Source organism: Daucus carota, chromosome 3 (genome assembly GCF_001625215.2).
Source record: "Daucus carota subsp. sativus chromosome 3, DH1 v3.0, whole genome shotgun sequence".
Taxonomy (NCBI): domain Eukaryota; kingdom Viridiplantae; phylum Streptophyta; class Magnoliopsida; order Apiales; family Apiaceae; genus Daucus; species Daucus carota.
In genome coordinates this window covers 8,263,559-8,290,667 of record NC_030383.2, presented here as the reverse complement: position 1 = coordinate 8,290,667, position 27,109 = coordinate 8,263,559, and the positions used below count along the sequence as shown (strand labels likewise).

At 33.4% G+C, this 27,109-nt stretch overlaps 4 protein-coding genes across 4 annotated transcripts; 3 read left to right on the top strand and 1 right to left on the bottom strand.

Moving 5' to 3' along the window:
- The first annotated feature begins 5,375 nt into the window (after positions 1 to 5,375).
- Positions 5,376 to 6,519, top strand: LOC108212175 (uncharacterized). The gene has a single exon (XM_064090933.1). The coding sequence runs from the start codon at positions 5,603 to 5,605 to the stop codon at positions 6,278 to 6,280; it is 678 nt and encodes a 225-aa protein (XP_063947003.1). The 5' UTR covers positions 5,376 to 5,602; the 3' UTR covers positions 6,281 to 6,519.
- A 3,074-nt stretch (positions 6,520 to 9,593) lies between these two features.
- LOC108215174 (probable CoA ligase CCL5) lies at positions 9,594 to 12,789 on the top strand. The gene is made up of 5 exons (XM_017387555.2): positions 9,594 to 10,900; positions 11,735 to 11,880; positions 11,983 to 12,050; positions 12,203 to 12,305; positions 12,415 to 12,789. The coding sequence occupies exons 1-5, from the start codon at positions 9,706 to 9,708 to the stop codon at positions 12,526 to 12,528; spliced, it is 1,626 nt and encodes a 541-aa protein (XP_017243044.1). The 5' UTR covers positions 9,594 to 9,705; the 3' UTR covers positions 12,529 to 12,789.
- Positions 12,790 to 19,749: 6,960 nt separating this feature from the next.
- LOC108215439 (phosphoprotein ECPP44) lies at positions 19,750 to 20,928 on the top strand. Its single transcript, XM_017387942.2, has 2 exons — positions 19,750 to 20,214; positions 20,329 to 20,928. Exons 1-2 carry the CDS (start codon positions 19,948 to 19,950, stop codon positions 20,701 to 20,703), a joined length of 642 nt encoding a protein of 213 aa, XP_017243431.1. The 5' UTR covers positions 19,750 to 19,947; the 3' UTR covers positions 20,704 to 20,928.
- Positions 20,929 to 22,933: 2,005 nt separating this feature from the next.
- LOC108214323 (alcohol dehydrogenase-like 7) lies at positions 22,934 to 26,892 on the bottom strand. Its single transcript, XM_017386263.2, has 10 exons — positions 26,687 to 26,892; positions 26,353 to 26,489; positions 26,143 to 26,189; positions 25,238 to 25,560; positions 25,013 to 25,095; positions 24,867 to 24,942; positions 24,107 to 24,171; positions 23,832 to 23,927; positions 23,428 to 23,592; positions 22,934 to 23,283 (listed from the first exon to the last, which is right to left on the bottom strand). The coding sequence occupies exons 1-10, from the start codon at positions 26,727 to 26,729 to the stop codon at positions 23,161 to 23,163; spliced, it is 1,158 nt and encodes a 385-aa protein (XP_017241752.2). The 5' UTR covers positions 26,730 to 26,892; the 3' UTR covers positions 22,934 to 23,160.
- Between the last annotated feature and the right edge of the window lie 217 nt (positions 26,893 to 27,109).

Here is a 27,109-nt window from a genome sequence, read left to right as displayed (position 1 = left end):
CACGTAGTCATACATCCACAATCAAATCTCATACTTTCATTTAATTAATGTATCAAAATATATTTATTCACACTTTTCTATTTCCGTCATTTGCGTAAAATCCGATATCCTTTATCGGTCATAAATTCACTTTATCCACTTAACCGTATCAACACATACGGGTCACAAAATCATGTACTCATATATTTTCCATGAAATTAACAACCCACTCATTTCTCGTTTAAATCCTCATAAATAATCACTTTTCGGTTCCTTGACCGTTAACTCAAATTCATAAATCATATACCACCTCATCCAACTGGAATATTATATAATATTTATTTATTTTCTAATTTCACATAAAATGGCACATTTGCATATAATATTCGATATACAATTCGCGAAATCCCCAGATATTACAATAATGCTTTTGACTAATTTTACATTTATATCTTTGTGTTATCATTTTGGTATTAAACATTCTAATCAAGATTAAAATGACTTGTTTATATTGTGCAACGGTAATGAATTGAATATTAAATTATTTTTTATGTTATCATTTTTGTATTGAACATCCTATAATAATTTGTAGTTCATGATTTTAGTTATAATTTTTGTTTTTTGTGTCATCATTAGAGTACTATCTATATCTATCTATCTATACTATAATAAGCCAACATGAGTATAATTTGTAGTCCATGATTTTAGTTATAATTTTTGGTTTGATACTCTCCCTCTGTAACTAGAATTCTACAATATGTGGAGGTTAATTACAATGATGTCAAAAATAAAATTATAAATATATAATTTGGAATATCTTTTATTAACAAGAACCTTCATATAATTCTTTTTAACTCTACAATGTTCTATTTCGATTTCTACAAACACAAATCATTACATAACCTAGTCTAATTCTAACATGTTACACGACAAATATTCATTTTTCATACATATGAAGATATACGAAATATGAAAAATCTGATTTAAAATCAATTGAATAATAAATTATCACATATTGATAACAGAAAAATATTTATAAATAGATAATAAATTGTAAAAGCTAAATTTTTGTGAGAAAATATAATCAGTTGGTTACTTGGTTTATATAATTTAATTAAAATTCAATTCATCATTAATATTAAAATACTAATAAAATGATGTTGAAATTTAAATTATAAATAATAAATTACAAACTATATAATCGCTCATAATCGCTCGTGCTTCGCACGATTTAAAGGCTAGTAATAATAACACTTCAACATCAGCTTCTGTGGTTATCTTCTTTTCTTCTTGTTGTTTTTCTTTTCTTCTTGTTGTTTATGTTTGGAAGTATTACATATACACGTGTGGGTAGCCCGCTTTATTATAATCTTTAAATTATTACTGGGCCTCCAATCTAAAAAGATAAAAGCCCACCAAGAGCCCAAAGAGGAAGGATATGAAACTAATAAGAGGTTATTATATTATATATTTATATATAATAAGCGCAAGGGAGATAATTTGGTCGCATGGTTCAAAACTTAATTGTGTATTGAACAAATAAGCACCGTTAGATTAGACTAGAACAAAATTAACTTCTGTTCTTTAAGACAACTAATATGTACTTGCATGTATGTTTATAATTCCTTTTCTGAATCCAATACAAATTCTTATTTTCATGTGTTAATGATTTTTTTAATCCAAAATAAATACTTTCTACCAGTTTTATTTGTAGAATCATAAAGATTGCACCATCACAAAATTATTTTTATCTAATATATTTAAAAATTAATAAGCCGTATTTATGTGAGGAACGAATTCAAAAACTTTTTTTAATTCAAAACAAATTATACATTCTTATTGCATGTTTATGATTCCTTTTCTTAATTCAAAACAAATTTTGTTTATCAATTTTAATCTAGAACCATATAAATTTTTAGAAAAATATTTAAATCACATTATAATAATTTTAATATAAAATATATTTATAAATATAATCTAATAGAAGTTTTGCGTCACATATTCTACTCAAAATATATCAAAATTTGATAAAAAGAATTTAATACTTCGGCACGATACAAACGAGAAAATGAATGATTTGATTATAATAGTTTATTTGAAGTCATTAATGGCTGTGATGGTGTATTTCATATTGGCATCGCCACTATCTGATGATCCAACATGTGTGCCAAGTTTTTTTTTGTTTTTTTACAGAAACAAGTATGAAAAGTAAAATGCATATTTTTATTTGAACATATTAAAGTGTTATAATCTTATTTATTATTTTCAACAATATAGACATACTAATCATGTTTATATTCAAATTATTAACGAAAATATTTTATATAAAGATTAATATTTTAAGATAAAAATATTTTTTAAATAAATATTTATATTCAAGTATATATATTAAAAAAGAAAGATGAAAAATTATATACAAATATGCATTACATCATGCTATTAAATATTTTTATTATTAAAGACAAATATGTTAGATTAAGTTACTCATAACTGTAAAATTATGTAAAACTAATATTTTGGACAGATTCAACTAAAATTTAAGATAATTTTGTATTATACTAACAACATATAAAAATTATATATTCTTACAACAGTTCCGACTTACAAACAAATCAAAATTTCAAATTTTATTTAATTGAAAATTTTAATTTATTATTTGTAAATTAAATTTTTTTCACATCATTTAAAATATATTTAAAAAATTATAAACAACTAAAAACTTCCCGTGCTTTGCACGGGCTATAAGCTAGTATATAGAAGACTTATAGCTCAGAATAAACGGTTGGAAATTATAGATAGAATTCTCCTTATAAAATTAGAGATAATATCTCAAAATTTGGCACTAGGAGAGGATTCATCATCCAACCACCAAAAACATATATACATACATCTATACACACACTTCTCTTTGAAGAAGGAATCTCAATCTACCGGTGTTCAGGACCACCGAGTAAGTTACAAGCTCTAGACTCAGTCTCGAAAGGGACCTAGCAGGGAAGGAGCATGAAAAAGGGAGCGTTGAACTATTTGTTTATAAAGTATCTATTTGTCTAAAAAGAATCTGACATAACTCTAATTTGGTTCGATAATCTTTATCTCATGAATCTAATCTGAAAAAAACCACCAAAAACACATATACATACATCTATACACACTTCTGTTTGAAGAAGGAATTCGCACAACTCTAATTTGGTTCAATAATCTTTATCTCATGAATCTAATCTGGAAAAAACCACCAAAAACATATATACATACATCTATACACACTTCTGTTTGAAGAAAGAATTCGCACAACTCTAATTTGGTTCGATAATCTTTATCTCATGAATCTAACCTGAAGAAAGAGAACTAGCACACGTGGGTGTTGGAGCAATACACTGGTAACTCATGTGAACACTTCATAAGTGTTTTGTTATATAAAGCCAAGTACTCTCTTTTGCAATATCAATGCGGGACTTCTAACACATTCCTCATTTTTCCACTTCTAAAAGACCTACTTTGGATACTATTATCTCATTGATCTCTTAGTCATTTTGAGTGATTCAAAGTGCCTTGAAAAAAAATTTCGGAAGAGAACACGCTCCTAGCGTCACTCGTGCTCATACAACAATCATTACTTAAATATGTGACTCAAAATCGACATAACAATGTGAAGAAAAAACTCACATTTTCCAACATAAATAGGATTATAACACATGTTAGGGATTGGTCTCTAAAGCACTCACTTGTTGTGTGGTATAGTTCACTCTACTCCTTTAACATTGCATTGGATTTGCTCTTATTTTTAATAGACTTTAAAAAATTTGGTAAGCAGCCGGTTCTAGTATATTTTTTGTAAAGTTTCTACCGAAGGTTGTCTAAATGCCCGACCTGAGAGTTGCGAGTTACCATATTACCTAATTATATATAAAAACTGTGCATAAATGTCAAGGAAAAACCTCATAGAGAAATAGATGCATATAACCTGACGCTCATTATAGAAATGCATATCAGTCCTTACGATTCACACGTTTCAGAGCATCTTGAGGGTGCCAACCAAAATAACCAAACAGGCCAAATCATCACAACTACAACTATTTCATTTTATCTTCCTTTTCTTGTAGTTTTGCACCTTTCTTATCAATGTTTGCTCCAACGGTTGACAACCAAAGTTTATACTCATGCATTACGTATTAAAATTAGAGAGGAAATTTTATTGATTCTGGTGGAGGTGTTTATATTTTTTTCATTTTAAGAGGGTGCTTAAAGTTTATGTTGTATTTGGTTGGGGTGAATGAAAATGTAGGGAATGGAATGAGATTTAAACTATACTTTAGTTGAATGTATAATGATTTCATTTTTTCCACCATTCCATTCTTATCACTTTTAACTAGAGCTCAAACCCTCCATTTTGTGAAGGAATGCTCCATTCCTTATCAACCTATTTTCTATCCAAATCTTATCATACAAAATTTACATTCTCTCATTTTTTTCAAAATTCTCCCTCCGACACTCTATTATCTTCTTTTATTTGTACTCATTCCATTCCATTCTATTTTATTCTCCCCAACCAAACACAACATTAATATACGAACTTCAAGTTAGAATTCTAATTAGCAGATCCGAAAAGTCCTGCCAAACATTCTCATATCATTATTTTATTGATATGGCACCTCTATTGAATTTTCTTTTCCCTTGCTCCGCAGTCAACCACCAACTCATTTTAACCTCTACCAAGGCGGACCAAGAATTCCCCTGTCGCGAAATTATACGGAATAAACTGCACTTTCAACAAATTCTGGTTTCCAGAAAGTTAGTTAGCTTGTCTCGCGCGTACTCTTACTTGCTAGTCTCGAATCTAACAGGTTCTCCTGTTTCTGTATAAAATATTAGTTGCCTTCCTAATATTTCCAAGTATTATTCTAATCACATTTTGAAAAACTAGTATGAAACAAAAATTATTTTAATTATATGAAGAAAATCTTCTTACTTTATTAGTCATTTTCAATAATGACAACCTTTTAAAACATATATTGCATTAACACAATAAATTATAGATAAAATCAGTATATTTATTAATTTAAAATTTATGTTGAGAGATTTTTTTAATAAATCAAAAATAATAAACTAGAATATAATTGATAAATCAATAAATAAATTCTTAAAATTAAGTAGAAATAATTTAGAACACTGTACTTTAGGCTAAGGTTAAATATAAGTAGAGTCGTACCGTGTAAATATTTAACAAGTATGGTCACTGGTCAGACATCACAACAGTGTATGAAATCAACCAATCCTACAGGCTGTAACAATCTCCCTCGTGCATAAATTAGCAAACTAATTTAGAATTGTCTCCACCATCCGCATCATTTCTCTCCCTCTCCGAAGCTGCTTTCCAATACTTTGTTTCCACAGCGATTTGTCGTGTACCCTAATTCTACTAACAACGATTCTTCCTCTCACCTTCGCACAAATCTAACATATCTTTTCTCCACTTCTTCTCACATATAAAAACAGACTAATCTCATCACTCTTGACCATAACAAATTCCAGCCATCACAATTTTCTCTATTTCTCGTTTGAGCCTGTAGTCTTGATCGTGAAATATCGTTGAATAATCCGAACATCGTAAAATATATTATTTATGGACTCTCGTCCGAATTTCGCTGCCCTCAGGGAACTCCAAGACTCCGCGAACAATTTACTCCACTCTCCAACCACGAAACGTGCATTACTCCAGCACGAAGAGAAGTACGTTGATGAGGTTTGTGAAGCGTCTCTCCAAATGCTTGACATTTGCGGCACCACCAAAGATGTTCTTATGCACGTAAAAGATCATCTTCAAGAGCTTCACTCCACGTTCCGTACCATCAGTGTAGGCGAAACCACGGTCGAGAACAGGCTTGGAGCTTATTACGTTCACCGAAAGAAACTCAAGAGAGAAATGGTGAATTGTTTGCGGTCATTGAAAGAAATGAAGTCGGATCACATCTATCCTATTGATCATAATCTGGCCGTGGTTGTGAATGTGTTGAGAGAAGTGAGGATTACGATGATTTCGACAATGGAGTCTCTGATGTCCTTAATGTCTATGCCTAGTCCCGATTCGTATAAATCATACATAGGGACGTTTACATCGAAATTCATCCGTGTTAATAGTCTGAGCTTGTGGGAGAATTGTGATTCGACGACGTTTCAGACGGGGAATAAAAGATTAGAGGCTGTGGAGGTCGCTATTGAGGATCTTGAAGTTGAGTTAGAATGTATTTTTCGGCGCTTGATTGAGACCAGAGTTTCGCTTCTAAATATACTCACCAATTAGGCTATGATACTAAAAAGGGATCGGAAACTATGATTTTAAAGGTTCTGATTCCTGTGTAAGATAGTTCTGCTCATAGCTCAGCTATAGAAGTAGTGATATCGATTCTCTGATTCTTCATTATTCGCCCATGACTATGAAAATGAATGAGAAGTTTGTTTCGCATGTCATTTCTAGCTGGTTTGTAATGAATTTACAATGTGTTATACTATTCTTTTAAAGATATGATTTATTTGGTTTCATATATATGTACTGTTTATTATTCTGTTTAGGGGATACAATCTCTACTTGCTACCTTAGTTTTATCACATTATGAAAATTAATTGATTAGAAAAAGATGAGAAGTTATCAGAAACAGAACAGAATTGAGATGGAGAAATTTTTAATTAAGTTTTTTGTTGGACCGCATAACACCAGTGGTATGATCGGAATTCGAAATTAGTCTTCTCTCACCGTCATTCGATAATTTTCCCATGAGATGATAAAAGCTCAGAACAGCAGCAAACGCTAAAACAAACCGATAAAATAACTCTACAAAAATCTGACAGATGTTCCTGCCCAGAAGCTTTTATTTTTCTTTAATCATCAGTAAGTACAAAAGAGTTGGTATACTGAACTTTTATTTTTATAGATCTGAGGTTCAATCTGTCGTTGAGACGGCGCATAATTTTGTAAAATTTGTCAATTTGCATACTTCATCAGTTACATGGAACTGATTAAAATATATTATTTTAATTTTGTATTAAGTTGAATGAGAATTAACGAAATTCTTCCCCAATCCACAGAAACGAGCAAGCGGCATTCAACGAGAACATATTTCAAAATACAATGGGACGTGTTGAACTTGAACACGCTCGGGAAGACCACAAAATATAATACTAGAGTATTGCAATTTGCAAAGGAAAGGAAAAAGGATCCAGAATGTGTGATTACATACGCCACAAGATGGAGTGGGAGTCGAATTATTAATGCAGCATAAAGGGAGGTCCGAATAGAATTATTTCCCAGGTCCCCAGCAAAAAGGTGGTATGTGCTTTATCTTTTAAAATCATCATGGGTAGGGACATTTTGGAATAATCATCATCACCATTTTTGCAAGCAGAATGCCGAACCAGGCAGCCATACATTTTTAGAAATCAAGAAAAGGAAATTTCTCGAGTTTATCTAATATTTTTCAGAAATATTTCATTTTTTCATAGAAATAAAATATTATTTTCCGAGAATAAGTAGGGCCAAAGATACTCAATATTAGTCCTTCTCACCTGGGAAAATTGAAGCGCGCAGGCGGAACTCCAAGTTTCGGTGGTTGATGAAATGAACAGACCCAATATTCTTAATTTTTTATACAAATAATACAAATAAATATTTATAATTTATAAATTCAGAAATCGGGTTTTTAACCCTCTCCCGGACACCTTAAAGTAAGAGGAAAGAACTAAGGAGTAATTTCATTATCCTGTAAAAGTTGGTACTATAAGAATAATTTAGGTACATGCAGTATGCAGCTGCTCTGAACTCTGAAGGTACATTAGAATATCAACTTCTAATCAAAATCGTTCGTGCCTCATGCGCAATAAAATAAACGGTTAAAATCCAAGTGACAAAGTAGCACGAGTCAGCGGCGACCATTGACCCTTCTTCAGTATTTCACTTCCAAAGGGGTACGCAACATATATCGCCCTAAAACATTGTGACCAAAATAAAATCGCATTAAAACACTAAAAAATACTCTTTCCATCTCATTTTAATTGTAACAATTCTATTTTTGTTGGTCAAATTGACTAAGTTTTGACCAAAGATTATAAGTCACTCACTCATTATTTTAAAAAACTGAAAATTACATCTTAAAATAGATTAAAACTTATTTCCGTTGATATATTTTTTTTATTTTGTCAATTGAAAAAATATTAATAAATTCCAGTCAAACTTTAGTCAATCTGACCGGCACAAAACTTAACGTGACAATTAAAATGAGACGGAGGAAGTATTAAAAACTCCCAGAAAAATATTATAAATCTCATGATAAATTTTGATTGATTCTGTTTCAGAAATAATGAGATCTTTATGCAAAATCATAAATCGTCTAACTAAAAACAATCATTTGCGTGGGTCATTCGTTTATCACATTATACAAAATGAAAGGGTTTGTCTGGTGTGTGCCCACGGGCACATGCTAAGCGCGGAATTTGATATGTTTGAAAGATTTTGATTGGTGTGGTTGGTGTATTTGCAGGGGATCCACCATTATTAAGATATGAGGGACAATCAAAATCTCCCAAATTTATCAAATTCTGCGTTTAGCATGGGCACACACTAAAAAAACCGAAAATGAAATTGTGAGACAAATGATTGGAATATATGGCACTTCTCAAAAACATTTCCCTGGTATCTTACTGTCAATTTTATATTGATATAGTCAAACTAAAATTTTGTAAATGGGCTTCCATTTTTTAGGTAACTTTGAACGAATTCAAACTAAATATTTTGAATTACATTTTGAATTCATAAGTTGTCTTTTGAATATAATGCAAGAATTCAAATAAACGAGTCTATGAATTTTATCCACTCCAGATAGTAAAATATGTCGGTCAGAAACAACCACACCGTCACATGAAAATTAACAAAATAGGAAAACAACGTAAAATTAAATTTACAAGCATTTCTGAAAAAAGGGTAGGATTACAAGAGAGGTTAAGAAATTTATAATATATGTACAAGTAACTGTTTGATACAAACTATTAAAATAAAAACTGAAATACAAATCGAGAAAAAATAAGCCTAAATGAAATCACTCACCCTTAAGGCTCATCTTCACCGTCATTCAAAGCACCCCGAGTTCGCTAAAGCTCATCAAGACTCCGCACAGGCTCTGGACTGGGTCCCACCATGATACCACAAGGCCTCACCCGACCTAGTGAAATCACTAAATTTATCTATTAAAATCTATCAATTTTAATTGATAGATTTATGTGCATGTAAAAAGTCACATTATTATTAATACGTGTAAAATCAATCATATATTATCAGTTAAACTAAAAATAATTTAATTACTTATTGAAATATCTAAAATTTCACTTGGCAAAGATGAAAGTCTTGAGCATAAATAAATCTCAGACTCCTGAAAAAAAAAAAAAAATCTCAGGCTGAGAAGTATCTATTATATGTCATCCGCCAACAAAAGCGAAATTAAAAATATAACGGTTTCAATCACAATCGTACATTCCCATCCTAATCCAGCGGCTGCAAAAATGAAGCACGAGTAGGCCGACCATTGACTACATTACCGCTTCAGACAAGTCCTATAAAAACATCCTCCTGCTCTAACTAGACTCTTATAATTTCACAACACACCTGCACTCTTGCTCAGATAACTCATTTCCACTCATTCTCAACTTTAATAAAACAGTACAGTACTCTCTATCACTCCGATGGCCCTCGATCCCAGAAGTGGATTTTGCAAAGCAAACTCCACTTTCTACAGCAAACGCAAACCTATTGCTTTGCCTTGTCATCAAGCCATTGATGTCACCACCTTCATTTCATCTCAATCTCATCATGGTCACGTCGCGCTCATCGACGCCGCAACGGGACGCGAGATCACGTTTCCTCAGCTCTGGGCGGCGGTTGAGTCCGTCGCCACAGCTCTTTCGAATCTCGGCGTAAGGAAAGGTGATGTCATTCTTTTGCTATCTCCCAACTCGATTTACTTCCCGATTGTTTGTCTTTCGGTCATGTCACTCGGCGCTATTATCACTACCACCAATCCGCTCAACACGACAGCTGAGATTGCGAAACAGATCGCTGATTCGAAGCCGAAGCTCGCGTTTACGGTCCCTGAGCTGCTGTCAAAACTGGCGGATTCAAAGCTGCCGATTGTTCTGATCGGTGACAACTCGATAACAAATTCTAAAATTATAGCCAATTTTGAGAGCATGATGAGAACTGAAGCGAGGCAGAACAGAGTTAAGGATCGAGTCACGCAGGACGATACTGCGACACTGCTGTACTCGTCTGGTACGACGGGAGCTAGCAAAGGAGTGGTGTCCTCGCACCGCAACTTAATCGGGATGGTTCAGACGATTACTGGACGGTTCCAATTAGAGCAAGGCGCGCAAGCGTTTATCTGCACCGTTCCTATGTTTCACATCTACGGCTTGGCTGCTTTCGCTACGGGGCTTTTGGCCTCGGGGTCGACAGTTGTTGTACTCTCGAAATTCGAGATGCACGAGATGCTCTCGGCAATCGAGAAGTACAAAGCAACTTATCTTCCACTAGTGCCACCGATACTCGTGGCACTAGTGAATAACGCCGATCAGATAACGAAGCGATATGATTTATCTTCGTTACAATCGGTGTTATCTGGTGGGGCACCATTAAGTAAGGAAGTAATTGAGGGATTTGTACAGAAATTTCCGAGTGTTGCAATATTGCAGGGGTACGGATTGACGGAATCGACAGGGATTGGAGCGTCAACAGATTCGTTAGACGAGAGCAGAAGGTATGGCACAGCGGGGATGTTGTCCCCGAGCATGGAGGCCAAAATTGTCAACCCGGAAACCGGCGAACCTCTGGGAGTTAATCGGACGGGTGAGCTCTGGCTAAAGGGACCAACAATTATGAAAGGTATCTAGTAGTAAATTGATTTCCAATAACTGAAATTATTTTCCTTACCTGACATGTTTTTTAATCTGACATGTGTTATTCCTTAATTTGAACTTTGAAACCATGCAGAGATTAAATTTGTTAGCATGACTAAAATATTGCGAAAGATAAAGACATCTGTTCTGTTCAAGTATTTTTAAAACAGATTGGTTATTGTTTATTATACATGTGCAGAGGAGTATCCGTTTAGATTTGCAGTTTTTCTCTGCTGAATTTGCACTAAATTATACGACATGATTCGTTTTAATTATTTACAGATTGTTGTTGAAGTATTAGTTTATCTTGTGGTCTCGTATCATTAGTCAAATGAAAATGAACTCTGAACTGAAAAGAAGGTAGCTTGTGAATAACTTAATATAACAACTTAAATATGAAGCCGAGAGTCCACACTTAAGTAAAGATGTTATGGTATAATCGCATGAAACAAAGTAACAAACATTTCCCTGAAGTTGTGAAACTACAATATGAATCCCAGTTGCATACATGACTTCAACAAATTGCTATTAATCTATGTATTGTCAAATTATCATATGGGCAAACTTAAATATACGTTGAACTTCTTTATGTTGAAGCAAATAGAAATAGGTTCTGCATTTTAAAAGCATCATTTTGACAAGAAATAGTTTGTGGCTGTTCATCTTTGTGAAGCTCGTTGAATTTTAGGGCAAATATTAGATTAAATACAATCTGTTCTTCGCCAACCTGAATTTCTAAATGGTTTTGATTAAATTCTTCACTATAGGAAGATTTCTAATTTAAAAAGAAAATAAATAAATATATGTGTTTTTAATGCAGGTTACTTCAGTAATGCAGAAGCAACCGCCAATACATTAGATTCAGAAGGTTGGTTAAGAACCGGAGATTTATGCTACATTGATGATGACGGATTCATCTTTGTTGTTGATAGGTTGAAAGAGCTGATCAAATACAAGGGCTATCAGGTGAATTTTACCATATCAGTTTTTCAAGCAGACAAGCACAGATAGTTTTCAACATAACATTTCTTCGAGATGAGATTCTCATGAATACACTTGTTTTAATAGGTACCACCAGCAGAACTAGAGGCTTTGCTACTGACTCACCCAGAAATTGCTGATGCTGCTGTTATTCCGTAAGATTTCATTTATCATTTTGATCATTGCTTGAAAAACCTACAATATGGCTGCTATGGATTGGAGAATAGCGACACTCTAAAATTGAAGATATCTTTTGCTAATGTAATTCCCAGTTAATTTATTGTGGTCCTGATGTTTGGTGTATCAGATTCCCAGATGAGGAGGTAGGGCAGTTTCCCATGGCATATGTGGTGCGTAAAACGGGAAGTGATATTTCTGGAAGTGCGGTAATGAACTTCGTTGCTAAACAGGTATGAATAATCTTTTGCCTTCTCCATGCCTCAAACTTAAGTCTACCTCTTATTTAGTTTGCATAATCAGTTAATGAATCTGAAATTTAATATGTTAATGGACGAACAGGTGGCTCCATACAAGAAGATTAGGCGAGTGGCGTTTGTGGCTTCTGTTCCGAAGAATCCGTCTGGCAAGATACTACGAAAAGATCTGATAAAGCTTGCAACCTCCAAACTTTAGATTCTAGTCATCGCATTTTTATGTGCAAGTGATGGTGTTTGTCAGTTACGATCCCACGTCCAAGTATAATATGCAGCAACCTGGCATCTCAAGTGCTTGTTTTCTCCAGAATCTGTGGGGAGTGCTTCAGTGTTAGCATTGTTTCTTTTTATTTACCATATTTATACAGGAAGATATACTTTAAACTGTTTTTCAATCGATAATGGATGATCTGTAGCTTATTAGTACTTGTTTTTTTATTGAATTCGGGGTCTGCGACAACATGGATCTATCTCACTTTTTCAAAGATTAATGATGATTCTCTATGCATAAAACCATAAACAGATGGAATGTTTTGCTTTAGCGTGGGATGAGTTGCTGGCATGAATATTCAGAGATCTTGACAAGTTTTGAATCTTTTAAGATCAAAGGTTTATTTCTGTGGCTTTATTTTAAGTGTGAATTTGTTCTCAGAATGGTAGTAGAGAAGGTCTGGAGATCATGAGGGAACTAAATGGAGCCACCCCCATTAAAGCATCTTGAAGTCGTTTGGGCTTGTCTTGTCCCAATAGCATACTATAAATGGCTGATAATGTATAAAGCATAAGTTCCAAAATAAAGGCCGAAAAGGATTCCGATCACCCGAGAGTTTCTAAAGTCTGTCGAACGAATTTGTTTAATTTGGTCCAATTAGTACTAAACCTTTAGAAAAATATTCGTCTTCTGTACAGACCAGACCTGTTTAATTAAAACGACTTTCGATCACATATCACTATATCAGAGTGAGGTTTGCATGCAATTTCAAACTGAATTCTCCTCTGTGAAGTATGTGACTATATGCTCAGATTTGCACAACAACAAACTCAACTGAAATACGTAAATTTCCCAGCTTCAAAAATTATTGTACCTCATAACTATGTCAAATCACTTTCAGAATTCCATAGAATCACCATAGTTTTATCTTTGTAATAATCTGAGATACACCAGTAAGAGATGCTACTCGTAGAGTCGGTAAATTTGAAGCCTATTCGATTAAGAATCATAATTTTTCCAGATATGATATATATGTTCGGACACCCAATTTCGCATGCGAGTTGCAGTCAAACTTGCTAAAATAAATACTCTTAAAAAAAAACTTGCTAAAATAACCCCAAATCAAAAATAACTTAAAACATACAAGAAAATTTTGTGACCGTCATTTCTATACTATTCATTGTTATAATTTTTTAATGAGAATTAATCCTAAGGTGGATGAATTGTATTCAAATATAATATTTATAAATATAGAGTTTTTTAATTCAAAAACAAAGTCATAAAACATTCATTTTTTTTAGAACAGAACAATCTATGTCCTGAAAGAATTAACATATAAATTAGTGTCAGAATAATGATACACTAAAACTATATCCTCAAAATAAAAGAAAAATCTACCGGAAATGATGATTTTAAACATGAAATTAAAAGAAAAAAGAAAAATCTAGCGGAAATGATGTTTTTATTTGATATAAAAAATTAAAATAACTACAATTATATAGTTAATAAACCCAACAATCTGGTAAAAGTCATGAAAATCACACTAAAAGTTAGTATTTAGGTAATTCTGGTATACGAACACAAAATTTACGAATCCGAAAATATACGGTAAATTTAGTGTGGTATATGAGTTTTCGTTTCACATATACGGAAATACACAGACGTAAGATATATTTTTAAATAGATAAATATATTTTCATGTAAAAAATTATATTCACACACATATATAATATATACATGCACAAATTTGACACAACTACACGTAAATAATAAGATTTAATATATATTTCATTATATAATATATAAAATATATTTCAAATTTGTTATATTTAAATTTTATTATTATATTGCACACTACATGATAATTACACCGGACGTTTAAGGCGAATTTAGATTTAAGAATGGTATATGAACTATAAACACGTGGGCACGGATTTCACCAATACAGAGGATGAAAGTATACGACATAATTGACATTTTTAGTTGATGCTCTTAAAAATGTATATGAAAAATTCAAATATCATTTATTTAGAATAAATACCAATTAAAAGATCATTTATACATGATAAAGAAGACCGTTACCTAATTATGCAGAGAGTTGTCCGAATTCAAATATTTCATTTACTATAACTTGTGACAAATATTTATTTAATTTTCTGAAAGTAACTGTGACAAAATTGAATTCAAACAAATAAGATAAACAAATTAAGTGCAAACATACCACTGCATCTTCCGGAAAAGAATTTGATTTTTCGGAGTCAGCTAGTAAAACTTACATCATCACCAACAAACTCCTTACTACACTTCTAAGTCATATTTTTAGAGAAGATTTGTTCAAATTTTACTCCAACCATCTCCTAAGTATTCCTCAAATTGGTAGGAGTTTCAAAATCCTCCTCATGCTTAAGATTCTCTCTACTCTCCTCGTTTCGTTCTTTAATATATACTCCCTCCGTCCCCCTGAGTTATATACATTGGGGGACGGGGACGCGGCACGGACTTTAATGCTCCCGTAAAGTATAGTTCTATAACTTATTTTTAAGATTTTTCTTTTCTGTATAAAAGTTTGAATGTTATATTTTTATTCAGGAAAAGAAAATTTTAAAAATAAGTTATAGAACTATGTTTTATAAGAGCATTGAAGTGCGTGTCGAGCAGTGAAAAAGAAACGTATAGAATTAAATGGGACAGAGGGAGTATCAAATTTGGCCAACTTTTACTACTATCACATTTCATTATTCAAATATTACAAGTTCATTTAATAATATAAAATAGTTTAGGAAACATGGATAAGGAGATTATTGAAGAAGAATCATATAAAAGCATCTTAAATAGTTAGGATTCAATAATTTATATTATTTTTGAGAAGGATGTTAAAAAGATTGTTGGAGTTGCTCTTGCAAGCCCAGAAACAGGAAAAACAATCCTTTCAAAAAACACAGAACTAGGGTTAGATTTTGACAAAATCTCTCAAATTAATCGATGACGGCGATGTTGTTAAATCTTCTTTTTGATTAAACAGGTGTCTGTGACAGCTTGCGCGCACCTCTGACTAATCTGGTTTGGCTACTAGCACACTCATACTTATTACCGTCAAAAAAACCTAACCATTCTAAAAAAAATCTCTTTATTTCTCTCTCTTATTTTCCTAACCGTTATTAGGATTTTTATCGATTTTCACCGGTAAAAAATCTCAAATCAGTTATCTTTTTTGATTTGTTTTTATTTTTTCAATAATATTCCTTATCTTAAGCATGTTGGTTTATAAAGCTGTTTTTAACTTTCAGCTGCAAATTGTTTATTTATGTAATAAGTTAGAAGTCATCTTAAAATCAAGAATAAGCCAAAAACTGATTTAAACCAGAACTTCGTTTGAGATACTTTTTTCAGTGACTTAGAGTTTTTTGAACTTTTCTTTATAAAAATTAATCATAAGTCATAAATTATTCATAAATCACTTTTATTTTTATTATTATATTTTTAATAAATCATGAGTCATTAACTAATAAACCAAAATTATCTAAACAGACATTTTAAGTTCTCAGTTTATCAAATAATTCATGTTAAGTCATAAGTCATAAACTCAGTCATACGGGCTCCTATCGGATTTGTTCTTGGATGTTAGATATTTGGATATTTATGTTGATCCTAGATTTGAAAGAAAATTAGAGATCTCATTCATATGAGAAATTTGATCTCAAAGTTAATATTAGTGTAGAACACACGGTAGAGAGACCCAATCTTGGGTGAAATAAATACCGTGATTTCGATCTTTTTAAATGAAATTATCACGCAGTAAATCGACAAAGCTCATAGTGATGTCTCTTTCCTCTTCAAGTTTACCTGCTACGGTGCCGGAGTGAATATGATCTCCACCAGACATACGTAACGCTTTAGCTAGTACACGAAAGTGTATACCATGATTATTTTGTCTATCAATAACTGCATGCATTGCGCGGTGGATGTGAATAAGTAGGCCATTATCTCAGCAATAATGAGATAGGCTAGCATTTGCAGTGAATCCCCTTGTCAAGTAACACACTCAATTAGTAATTTTAATATGTTAATCAAAACATCTAATCTGATGAACTGATCAAAATATTTAATTTAATTCACTTGATGACACTGATCGCCGAACACACGAGTCACTGTAGTTTTATTGTTTGTTTATGATGAATCACATAAGGTGCCCCAGATGTAAATGAGCAACCTCTATATTCTACTACAATTCTGGTTTACCTCAAAATTTTAATGTGAAGTAATATTATTAGTTGGCCTTCCTGAAAAAATATTCATCCGTCCGCCTTTGCTTATGGGGTGTTTCGTAGAATGTAACACCATATATTTGCGGTTTAATTATCACACAAGAAATTTTGTAAAAATAAATCTTCGAAAAGCATGTCACTGAAAGTAACTTACTTCTCTCGCATATATCCTGCGGAGTCCTTATTCTTCGACAGAACAATGTATTAACACAACACCAAGAGAAACTGAGAAACCATAGTTAACTTGAGTTTAGATGCTAGCATCAACTCGCGTGATTCAGATGGGCATGCACGTGCAAGAGACACCGTGCTCCGTCAATCAAAGCAAAAAATGTGAGTGTCGACTGTCGACTGTTTTTAGGCAGATACGAAAATAAAGGACAACGGTTCCACAAACGTTAAACCGACCACATGTCCACTTTCTTGGGACCCACTCTCCTCCACTTGGACAAAAAATTCAGGAGGCACCACTACATATCTTCTCAGATGGGCCCACCCACATACAGGAATTATTTCGTTCAAACTTTTGCGATCATTTTTATTTACTATTTTTATTATATCTTTTTTATTAAAATTTCAAATAATTGTACTTAAGCGAAAAGACTTTAAATTATTTCTGTCCACCAACTCTCGATAATTCTATAATTTTAAAGAAGGAAATGTTATGGGTCTTGTGACTCACGAAGTACATGAACAATTTGTAGTTAAATACCCGAGGACGACATCATCAATCTCGAAACATCTATTCATTTCAAGTTGACACGTGTCCTGATCTTAAACGTTGATCCACCGACCCCGACGAATTTTTTTCGTGGTCGACTTTTTGGGACCCGCAAGTACATCCTTTCACGTTCCTCTACTACGTGGCTGGATCTGAGTGGATGGGGGTACTGGAAAGCGTGACAGGCTGCCTATTCATCATATTCTCTTGCCGGAATGAGCATACCCATATCCTTGTAACATGCACTTGCTTATCCATAAAATTCATTAAACATAAAATAAAGAAAATTTAATTACAAATAAAACTTATAAAACTTTAATTATACGAAATCGTAATATAAACTAAAGTTTCGAAAACGTATTATAAAATAAAACTTCAATTTATATAAATAGATTATTTTTTGATTTAATCAGCAAGTTCTTTGACGACATCGAAAAATAAAAAAATAAAGAAATTTATATCACATTTTGAGATGTATTAATTGAGCATTTGTGAGAATAATAAGTGGGTGTTTGTTTAGGACTTTTAAGTCCAGCTTCTGGATTATAAGTTAGTAGCACTTATTCGTACCGTTTGTGTGATAAATCAAGAAGTACTTATAAAAAGTTAAGAATACTAACTTTTGTTTCAGGGTTTCTACTTATTTACCAAACACTTTAATCACTTATAAGTCTTATCTTGCTTCTAACTTCTACTCCACTTATTTATTTTAAGCAAGAAACACTTATTTTAAGTTCAACCAAACGGCCCTTATATTAATTCATAGTAATATTGAATCTTGTAATTTTTATTTTCGTTAATCAAATAAAATGTTAGATTTTCTTTGCTAAAATTTAGCTTTTTCAAATTTAATAAATTTTGGTAAACTTAATATTAATATGATATTGTTAAAAGATTAAAAATAATAATACAAAAATAATTATAAAAATTTGATATTATTATTTAAATTTAGATTATAATCTAGATTAAATGACTGTAATGAAAAAAGAGTTCTTTTGAATATGGACCAAAATTTCGACTCTCCATCGGAGGTTGTCTAACAAAAATTATGTCAATATCTAGATGATGTCCCCCTTCAGTGGTAATCCACCTATTTAAAATACAACCTTCTATATCGGTCAATTTTCCTGTGAATTTATCCTTCTTGTATTTTTATGGATCACGAATTATATTTTGAATAAAATTTATATAAATTATATAATTATATATAAATCTAAAAATTGTATTAGTAAATCATTAAGTAATAATCTGTTTTGGAAAACAATTATCAGAGATTATACAAAATATTTATTTTATTATAATTTGATCAATTTATTTGATAAAAAAAATAATATTAAATGGAGATAATGATATAGACAGGCTTCCCGAGCAGGACATAATTTCTAATATAGCCTGCTTTTTTTTTTTTTTTTTTTTTTTACAGAAATATAGCCTGCTTAGAGCATCTCCAACCATCTGAAGCCCTTGGCTAAAAGGTGAATTGACTTACTTAAAATAAAAAGATTTAGCCAGCTCCAAAAACTCAACTCCTACCATGATGAGCTGTTGTCTATAAATTTAGCCAACCTCCTATGGATGGCTAAATTTGTCGAACCTCTGCAGGTCTGTAAGAAAATCTGTAGGAAGATTGTACATCATTTATTACCATATTGAACTGATATATTCTATTTTAACAATTTAATAACATAATATTTTTAAATTATAACCAACCAATATAGCCAATACCATTGTAGCAAAATGTCTTATAGATTCAGCAAATTTTACATAATGTCTTACAGGTCCAATTTAACCAACGATTATAACCAACGGGGTGGCAGTTTCGGGTAACGGGTCGTGTTCGTGTCAGCAATCGGGTCAATTTCGAGTCGATTTCGGGTCAAGCTAAAATCACTTAAAATTGAATAAAACTAAAAATTGAAGTTATTAGAAACGAAATTAGAATTTCGGGTCATGTCGGGTCCATTTCGTGTCAAAACGGGTGATTTCCGGGTCACTTTCGGGTTTTGTCTCAGTAAATCGGGTTACGGGTTTGGGTCGGGTTCGGGTCGTGTCTGATATTGCCAGCCCTACGTTGGAGATGCTCTTAGCTATGAAAATGAATACTTTGATAAGAAATCAGGTGAACAGCCGACGTAGTTTAAAGGACGCGCGTTGCACTTCTACAGCTGCCCAGAGATGTTAATAAATCTTGATTGTTCATTAAGTTATCTAAAATTTTTAACCGTACCAATTACTTTTATAAATATCCTTTCGATTTAATTTGTCGCGTTAATTCCGCGTCGTCACCTCCTATAAATACCATGCCACGGCTTTCCTACCTCATATCATCAACCATCAGTCTCTCTGCAACATATACACATCTTGATCATATTTCGTTACAAGTAATTATTTACATCTAATTCATTTTTTTTATATTCGATAATGGCTTCAGATGATTCAGTTCCCCAACACAGCGTTGAAAAAACCACCGAGTACGAGAGTAGCGATCGTGGTTTGTTTGATTTCATGAAGAAAGAGGAGAAAGATGAAACTAAAGTGATCGCCACTGAGTTTGAGGAGAAGGTCCAGGTCTCGGAACCCGAGCCCAAGTACGAGGATTGTAAGGTGGTCGAGGAAGAAGAAGAAAAGGCGGCTAAACCTAGCTTGCTCGAGAAGCTTCATCGATCCGGCAGCAGCAGCAGCTCTAGTGTAAGTGCATGCATATTAGATTTATTTCATATATATATTTTTTATATTATTTGATGATTCGGATACGAGATAGTTTGTAGTGGAAAATGACTCTGACGTAACTTTTGGTTTCAGTCGAGTGATGAGGAAGTGGAAGAGGGAGGTGAGAAGAAGAAGAAGAAGAAGGAAAAGAAGGGTTTGAAAGAAAAGATCGAGGAGAAGATCCATCACAAGGAGGAGGACACGTCAGTACCTGTGGAAGTGGTGACAGAGCCTGAAGAGAAGAAGGGCTTTATGGAGAAGATCAAGGAGAAGCTGCCAGGCGGTGGGAAGAAGGTGGAGGAGGAGACGGTGGCTCCTCCGCCACCTCCGGCGGCTGCTCCGGTTGATTGTGCGGTGGAAGGTGAGCCTGCTAAGAAGGGAATACTTGAGAAGATCAAGGAGAAGATTCCAGGGTATCATCCCAAGACAAGCACTGAGGAAGAGAAGAAAGATAAAGATTGTGCTTAAGCCAAGTGATTATACGATGCTTGGATCGTATGTTTGATTATTATTATTATGCTTCTTTTTCTTGTGGTGTTGGTTTTGATATTATGCTTTGATCCTTTGCTTTGGGGTTTCTTTGATTAGCTTTTGGACCAGTGGATGAGTACTTGTTTGTCTAAAGTTTGTTTCGGTTACCTTTTGTACAAGTATATGATCATATATCACAGTCCATATATTTATGTTTCGAAATCTTTTTTAATATAATTTTTATACTATATTACAGCTACAGATTTTTCTACTCTACCGACGCTAAAAAATATTCTGTTAAGATCACAACAGTAGAGTGGCTAAATGAAAATGTGATTCTTATATTAAATAAATAAACTACTAATTCAGAAGTCAATGTATGAATACGAGGTTCTGAATTTTTCATTAATCGGATACATTAACCATAAACCAAGCTCGACCCTGCTTTAACAAAAGCGGGAGCTGAGACTATTTGTGATGAAATTATAAACATCAATTATCACGCATACTACTACTTTCTAAAAAGCATGGAGCAAGGCTGGTGGCATCCGTTTGTTGCTATGCCCCATGTTCCATTATAAATGAAATTGAAAAGCTTAGGTACAGTATACTTCCTCCGTCCCAGTCATTTGTATATAAATGGCTGGGACACGGAGACCAAAAAATTATGTAAGCAATGAGTAAAGTTAGATGAAAAGTGGGTATAGTGGTGGGACTCATTTATATTTAATAATAGATTTGAAATAGTGGAAGAAAGTAGTGGGTGTAATAGTATTTATATTATTATAGAATTGAGATAGTGGAGGAAAGTAGTTGGTATAATGATATTTTATATTATAAAAGTTTACTACTTTTGGAATGTATACAATTGATGGAACTTCCAAAAAGGAAACTGTATACAATTTATTGGGACGGAAGGAGTAGTTGTGTAGTGTAAGCTTCAGAAAGCTGAAATCTGAATTCAGCTGTAAATCATTTTGACTAAATCGGGACTCATAATCAATCTGTCTGTCCGGTCCCCGTCTTGTCTAATTCAACTTCATCTACTACATAATTCACCTTCATCATCAATCATTTACTTTATGTGCCACCAGAATGGCCCAATTCATTCATGGGCCTACTTCTTGCAGGTCACTCTGGAAAGAAAACAACAAAATGTTTTTGTACTATGGTGTATTCACTTTCGGTTATACTTTTAATCTAGTCCAGCTCAACTCAGGTTTGAATATTGAATCCCTTGACATGGATGTGAATTCTCCTAGAACGATCCATTCCCTTAGCTTGTTAAGGTGGTGTTTGGCAACCCCGACTTATGGCTTATTTATAAAAGAAGAGAGTTTCAGCTTTTTTCATGGTGTTTGGGTAATTTATTGAAGCACTTAAAATGGTGCTTGAGAAGCCAAGAAAAAAAGTTAGGAAACCTATCTTTTTTTTTTTTTCCCCTGATTTGAAGCTTCTTTGTGACTTATAAGTCACGTGTATCCAAACACTTTAAATAACTTATAAGTTTAAGCCAATTTTTCAATTATAATTCACTTCTTTACTTTAAGCAATAAGTCACTTCTTTTAAGCTCAGTCAAACGGCCCCTAAGTAAAAAGTCTGTTAATCATGTGCACAGCTTAAACATGTTTATCGTTTATCAATCACAAAGAGCAAATACATTTGAGTAAATAAGTCTGCAACTACAATGAAGCGTTTGCATTTCCGCACTTCATGGAGCTGGTAGTAACCAGAAGATATTTAGTTCAAGCTACTGAAATTTCAGATCAAACATAAGCCTGAATTTGAAATAGTTACATGTGCAAGTGATGAAGAGAATGACTTTTTTAAGAAAGCTACAACGGTTACTATTGGCCTAGAGTATAAGATCCTGTAACACAGTAAAGTTTTAGATGGACCGATTAGGGTATTAGAGCTCAGTTCACAGTTCGAGTCCCTCCATTAATTTAAATACTAATTGTCTTATTGATATATACTCAAAAGTAAGTATTTCGATCAACAGCAAGTGTGTAAGTTTCCCTAGAGATCCAACAATCTCATTTTTGCGTGTTTTGGCTTCCAGAACAGTGCTGAGGATTGTTTACTATGTAAAAGAAGCACATTTACTATGTAAGATGTCTGATGAGAATTACTTGTGGATGCCTAAGCAATGAAATATGCATGAAAGCAATGATCTTCAGCGGAAACAGAAACCAGAACTCGTTCAAAGACTTAACAAAGGGCATATTATAAACCGAAGAAATTTCTTTATAATATTAAATCAAACTGAAGTAATATCACTGAGCACAAAAGTTTTTAATCATAGAATTTTATTAAAACATTCAAAATTTAAATATATATTGATCTCAAAGCGAAAATATTTGGCATATAACTGTAACTGCAATGACACACTTGAATTTCTTCACTTATTTATATTAGCTGGCAGCTGCGTGCAGAAGGCTGCAGGAACTTCACTATATGTTCTGGTCCATCCAGATGATACTTCGAAGGCTCTTTCCCTCAGTAAGTAATTCAAATGCCTTGTTGATGTCTTCAAACTTCACTTCATGAGTCACAAACTTATCCAGTTCTAGCTCCTGAAATTTCAGATCAATCATAAAGCTTGTTTAAGGAGAAAAAACTAGTTTCATTACTGCTTTTGAAAATGAACTGTATTAAATTCTAGTAAACGTGAACAACCTTGCAAAATAAACTCTAATGGATATCTGAATAGTAAATACCTTGTCCAAATATCGTTTTACAAGCATAGGGACATCAGTTTTTGGTTTAAGGCCTCCAAACAGGCGTCCTGTGAGAGTCTTTCCAGACATAAGAACTTCACCAGAAGGCAAGGTCAAGTTTGAGCCTGGCCTATCCACTCCCAAGACAACCGTCTTCCCCCATCCCTAAAAATGCATAATAAGAAACTCATCAATATATGTTTGTTAGCAAAGCACAATATTTCGTCCTATAGAAACTATAAATATCCTTCGTAATTATTGCTTTTTGTTTACTTGAGAGCTTAATGCACTCTCAAGAAAGGGAATAGATGATGGATGGGAGAGAAAAAAATTAGGCACAGGGTTCCTTCGACAATCGTAAACGAGGATTATTAATTACAGGAGTGATAAGGAAATTGTGACACCTTTCGGCAGCAAGCGAAAGCCTCATGCACTAAGGATGCCATACCAACACATTCAAAGCAATAGTCTGCGCCACCATCAGTCATCTCTAATATCACCTGCAAACATGAAATAAAAGACAAAGCAATTATTAGTTAAACAATAGTATATGTGTATAATCATTCCCAGATAGATAACCATAGTTCAAGAACATTTTGGATTAATAATGGCCAAATTTCATGGCTACAGAGTCAAATGAAAATGCAAAACTCTAAGCATGTTGCTAGATTTAGTGTACCTGGCTCACAGATTTATCACCACATGTGCGGGAGTTTATAAAATCCGTCACTCCAAATTTTTTTGCTGCAAGAGAACTTACAGATATCAATTTACAAGCTAATATGAACTTTTTTATCAACCAAACTCCATTAATTATAGTTTCTAATGGACAATTGGTTTTGTTAAAGAGTATAAGATCTTCTTGTGGCCCCTTAAAATTTTAGATGGACTAGTTAATTAATAGGAAAATGCTTGGTGCACATAATTGTGTACAAAAACATGCACATAATGACGTGTGGCGGATTTTAATTGGATGGCCCCCCTGCATTTACACCAACCATCCCAATTAAAACCCACCACATCACTTGCCACATCATTATGTACAAATTTTCTGTACACAATTATGTACACCTAGCACTACTCTAATTAATATGGTAACATAACTCGTTTAGGAGAGGATCATGTTGGAGTCTCTCCACCCCATTTGTTTAACATCAATATTTAATGGTCGTAATAGTTGTTTTCCATTAATTATAATTTGTCATAAACAATTAGTCCGGTCCAAGAGTATAAGATTCCGTTGGGCCTTTCTCTGACACCTTAAGATTTTAGATGAGCTAATTGCTTAACATGGTATCTCAGTTAAGGAGGGGACTCAACTAGGGGGTTCATCTATCACTGATCCAAGATGCAGGAAACATTGATCTAGTGTAACAGCATACAGGGCCCTTATTTCACTCAATAACAACTAGAATCAGAGTTCCACAAGAAGTCATTACCTATCTCATATTTCTCTTCATTCACATCAACACCAATTATTCTTTTAGCTCCACAAAGTCTTGATCCTTCTGAGACCTATTATATACATCATATTTTAAACTGGTTATTAAATTAAACAAATCCAGAACAGACTGCAGAATCATACCGCCAATCCAACGGCTCCAAGTCCAAAGATGGCTACAGTCGAGCCAGCTTCCACGTTTGCAATTTTCAAGGCAGCCCCAACCCCTGAAAGGATGACTTTGATTTAGGAATATCGAGGTTCACACTCTGCAATTTGAATAACTAAAAATGCTTGAATTATGAAGAATCTGATCAACCGATCAATATCTCATGCATGTGACTACTCACTAATAAAACAATATAATACCAGTAGCTCCACAACTGAGGAGGCATCCCCTATCTGGTGGGATCTTCGAATCAACTTTAACAATGTGAACAGTATCCACCACCGTGTACTCACTGAAACTTGAAATATGTAAAAAATGATGCAAAGTTTCTCCATTAAGGTCAGTGAATCTGCTTTTCTGGTCTCTATGCATCCAGGGAACAACTTCAAAAGGGAAGTTGCTGCAAAGGTTGCTCTTGCTAGATATGCAATCTCTACATTCTCCACAATCCGCCATAAAAACTGGGATAACAGCGTCTCCAACAGTTACCTCACTTACATTCTCCCCAATACTCTCGACAACCCTTCAGTTGTCAAAATATGAATGTTAGATAGTCAAACCACTTTGTTTGTGACTAGTTGAAGCCCAGATTAAAATGTTAGCCTACCATGCTATTAAATTTTTGTGAGACTTAAAACTGAACAAGCGAAACCTTCATAAAAATAATTGATTTTTCGTAAAATTAACTAAAAGGGAGGTTTGTTGCTATTTACTATTTACTATTTACTTATATTGTTGCTACTGCAGATTGAATTTTATGCAGTACAAAGGTGTCGTTTTTATTGTGAGAATCCGGTTAATGTGAAGGACAATGAGAATAAGAATGACAATATAAATAAGATTACACTACAGGAATGTATTTAAATCAAATTATTGCTCTCAGTAGTCGAATTAGAATTCCACATGAGAAATTCGGGCAAATTTGGCGAAATCCCCATTTAAGCACTACTAAATTGAGATAGAAGTAAATGTGCACTTGAATTCGCCCGATTTTGATTATACAGAAATACTTGAGATATGAAAAATTATAACAGAATATGCAAAATTTATGTTTATGTGAGCCAGAAGATGCAAAAAAACAGTAAAAAGAATGAAAGAAACGTACCCGAAACATTCATGACCAAGTATCCTGGGAAAATAACCTGGAGGATCCTGACCATGAACACAATTTTATTTTATTTCAAATAGAAACGGCAAAAAAAGAAGAGTTGCCAGAAAATTGTATTTGTAACAATAAGCATAGCATGATGAACCGATGGTGTTACGCGTAGTTACAAACTTACAGCAAGTAAAAATAAAAAGGAAAAAAAATTACTTTCATTTTCCAGAAGGCAACGTCACTGTTGCACAAGGAGCTGCAAATAACTCGAATGCGGACTTCACCGGATTCCGGTGGAGCCACCATCAGTTCTTCTATGCTCAGTGGCTCCCCTGCTTTCCGAGCAACCGCAGCTGCCCATCATAAAACTTCAATACAATCAACATATTGTACATGCACATGATATCTATGCAAACATTTATACAATATATAAGAGTTGAGTTCCACGGAGAACTGCATAGGCGGAAAATGTCATAACACAATTCTTGTTTCATAAAAATTATTACGTAACATACAAGTGTGTTAAGTACATTGGGATTGAACATCTTACCCCTGCATCGAATGGATTTACCAGCTGTTTTGCTGTCTTCCATTCGAAGAAATCAAGAAACTCAATATCTGGATTATAAGATATTGCAAATTAACGAATCTGTAGTCTGTATATAACATATACAAATACAAGTAACAATATTGTATCAGCCATCAGGCAGCACCAAGGGGTTTGATTATGTCGGTGTTCACCTCACAAAATTGCTTATAGATACGTGGTTAGTTTTCTGCATCACATTAAGAAAGGTCGGGTCCTTTGTCCTCTGTGATGGGAACCTTTTGAATTAGACAGATATCTAATATTTCCGTATGTTATTAAATGAACATTATGATTTTGGGGCCGGTCTTTCTAGTACTAGTAACTTGAAACAACCATCTTACCACAGATTGTTTTTCTTTTAGCTGATTCTTGTACTAGAACATG

Excerpts from the sequence above, each read along its gene's own strand:
- LOC108212175 (XM_064090933.1), top strand. The coding sequence starts at position 5,603 with ATGGACTCTCGTCCGAATTTCGCTGCCCTCAGGGAACTCCAAGACTCC.
- LOC108215174 (XM_017387555.2), top strand. The coding sequence starts at position 9,706 with ATGGCCCTCGATCCCAGAAGTGGATTTTGCAAAGCAAACTCCACTTTC. Across the intron at positions 12,051-12,202 it reads GCTGATGCTGCTGTTATTCC|ATTCCCAGATGAGGAGGTAG; the intron begins GTAAGATTTCAT and ends TTGGTGTATCAG. Across the intron at positions 12,306-12,414 it reads TGAACTTCGTTGCTAAACAG|GTGGCTCCATACAAGAAGAT; the intron begins GTATGAATAATC and ends ATGGACGAACAG.
- LOC108215439 (XM_017387942.2), top strand. The coding sequence starts at position 19,948 with ATGGCTTCAGATGATTCAGTTCCCCAACACAGCGTTGAAAAAACCACC. Across the intron at positions 20,215-20,328 it reads GCAGCAGCAGCAGCTCTAGT|TCGAGTGATGAGGAAGTGGA; the intron begins GTAAGTGCATGC and ends TTTTGGTTTCAG.
- LOC108214323 (XM_017386263.2), bottom strand. The coding sequence starts at position 26,729 with ATGGAAGACAGCAAAACAGCTGGTAAATCCATTCGATGCAGGG. Across the intron at positions 23,928-24,106 it reads GTGATAAATCTGTGAGCCAG|GTGATATTAGAGATGACTGA; the intron begins GTACACTAAATC and ends TCATGTTTGCAG. Across the intron at positions 23,593-23,831 it reads CTTTCGCTTGCTGCCGAAAG|GGATGGGGGAAGACGGTTGT; the intron begins GTGTCACAATTT and ends ATGCATTTTTAG.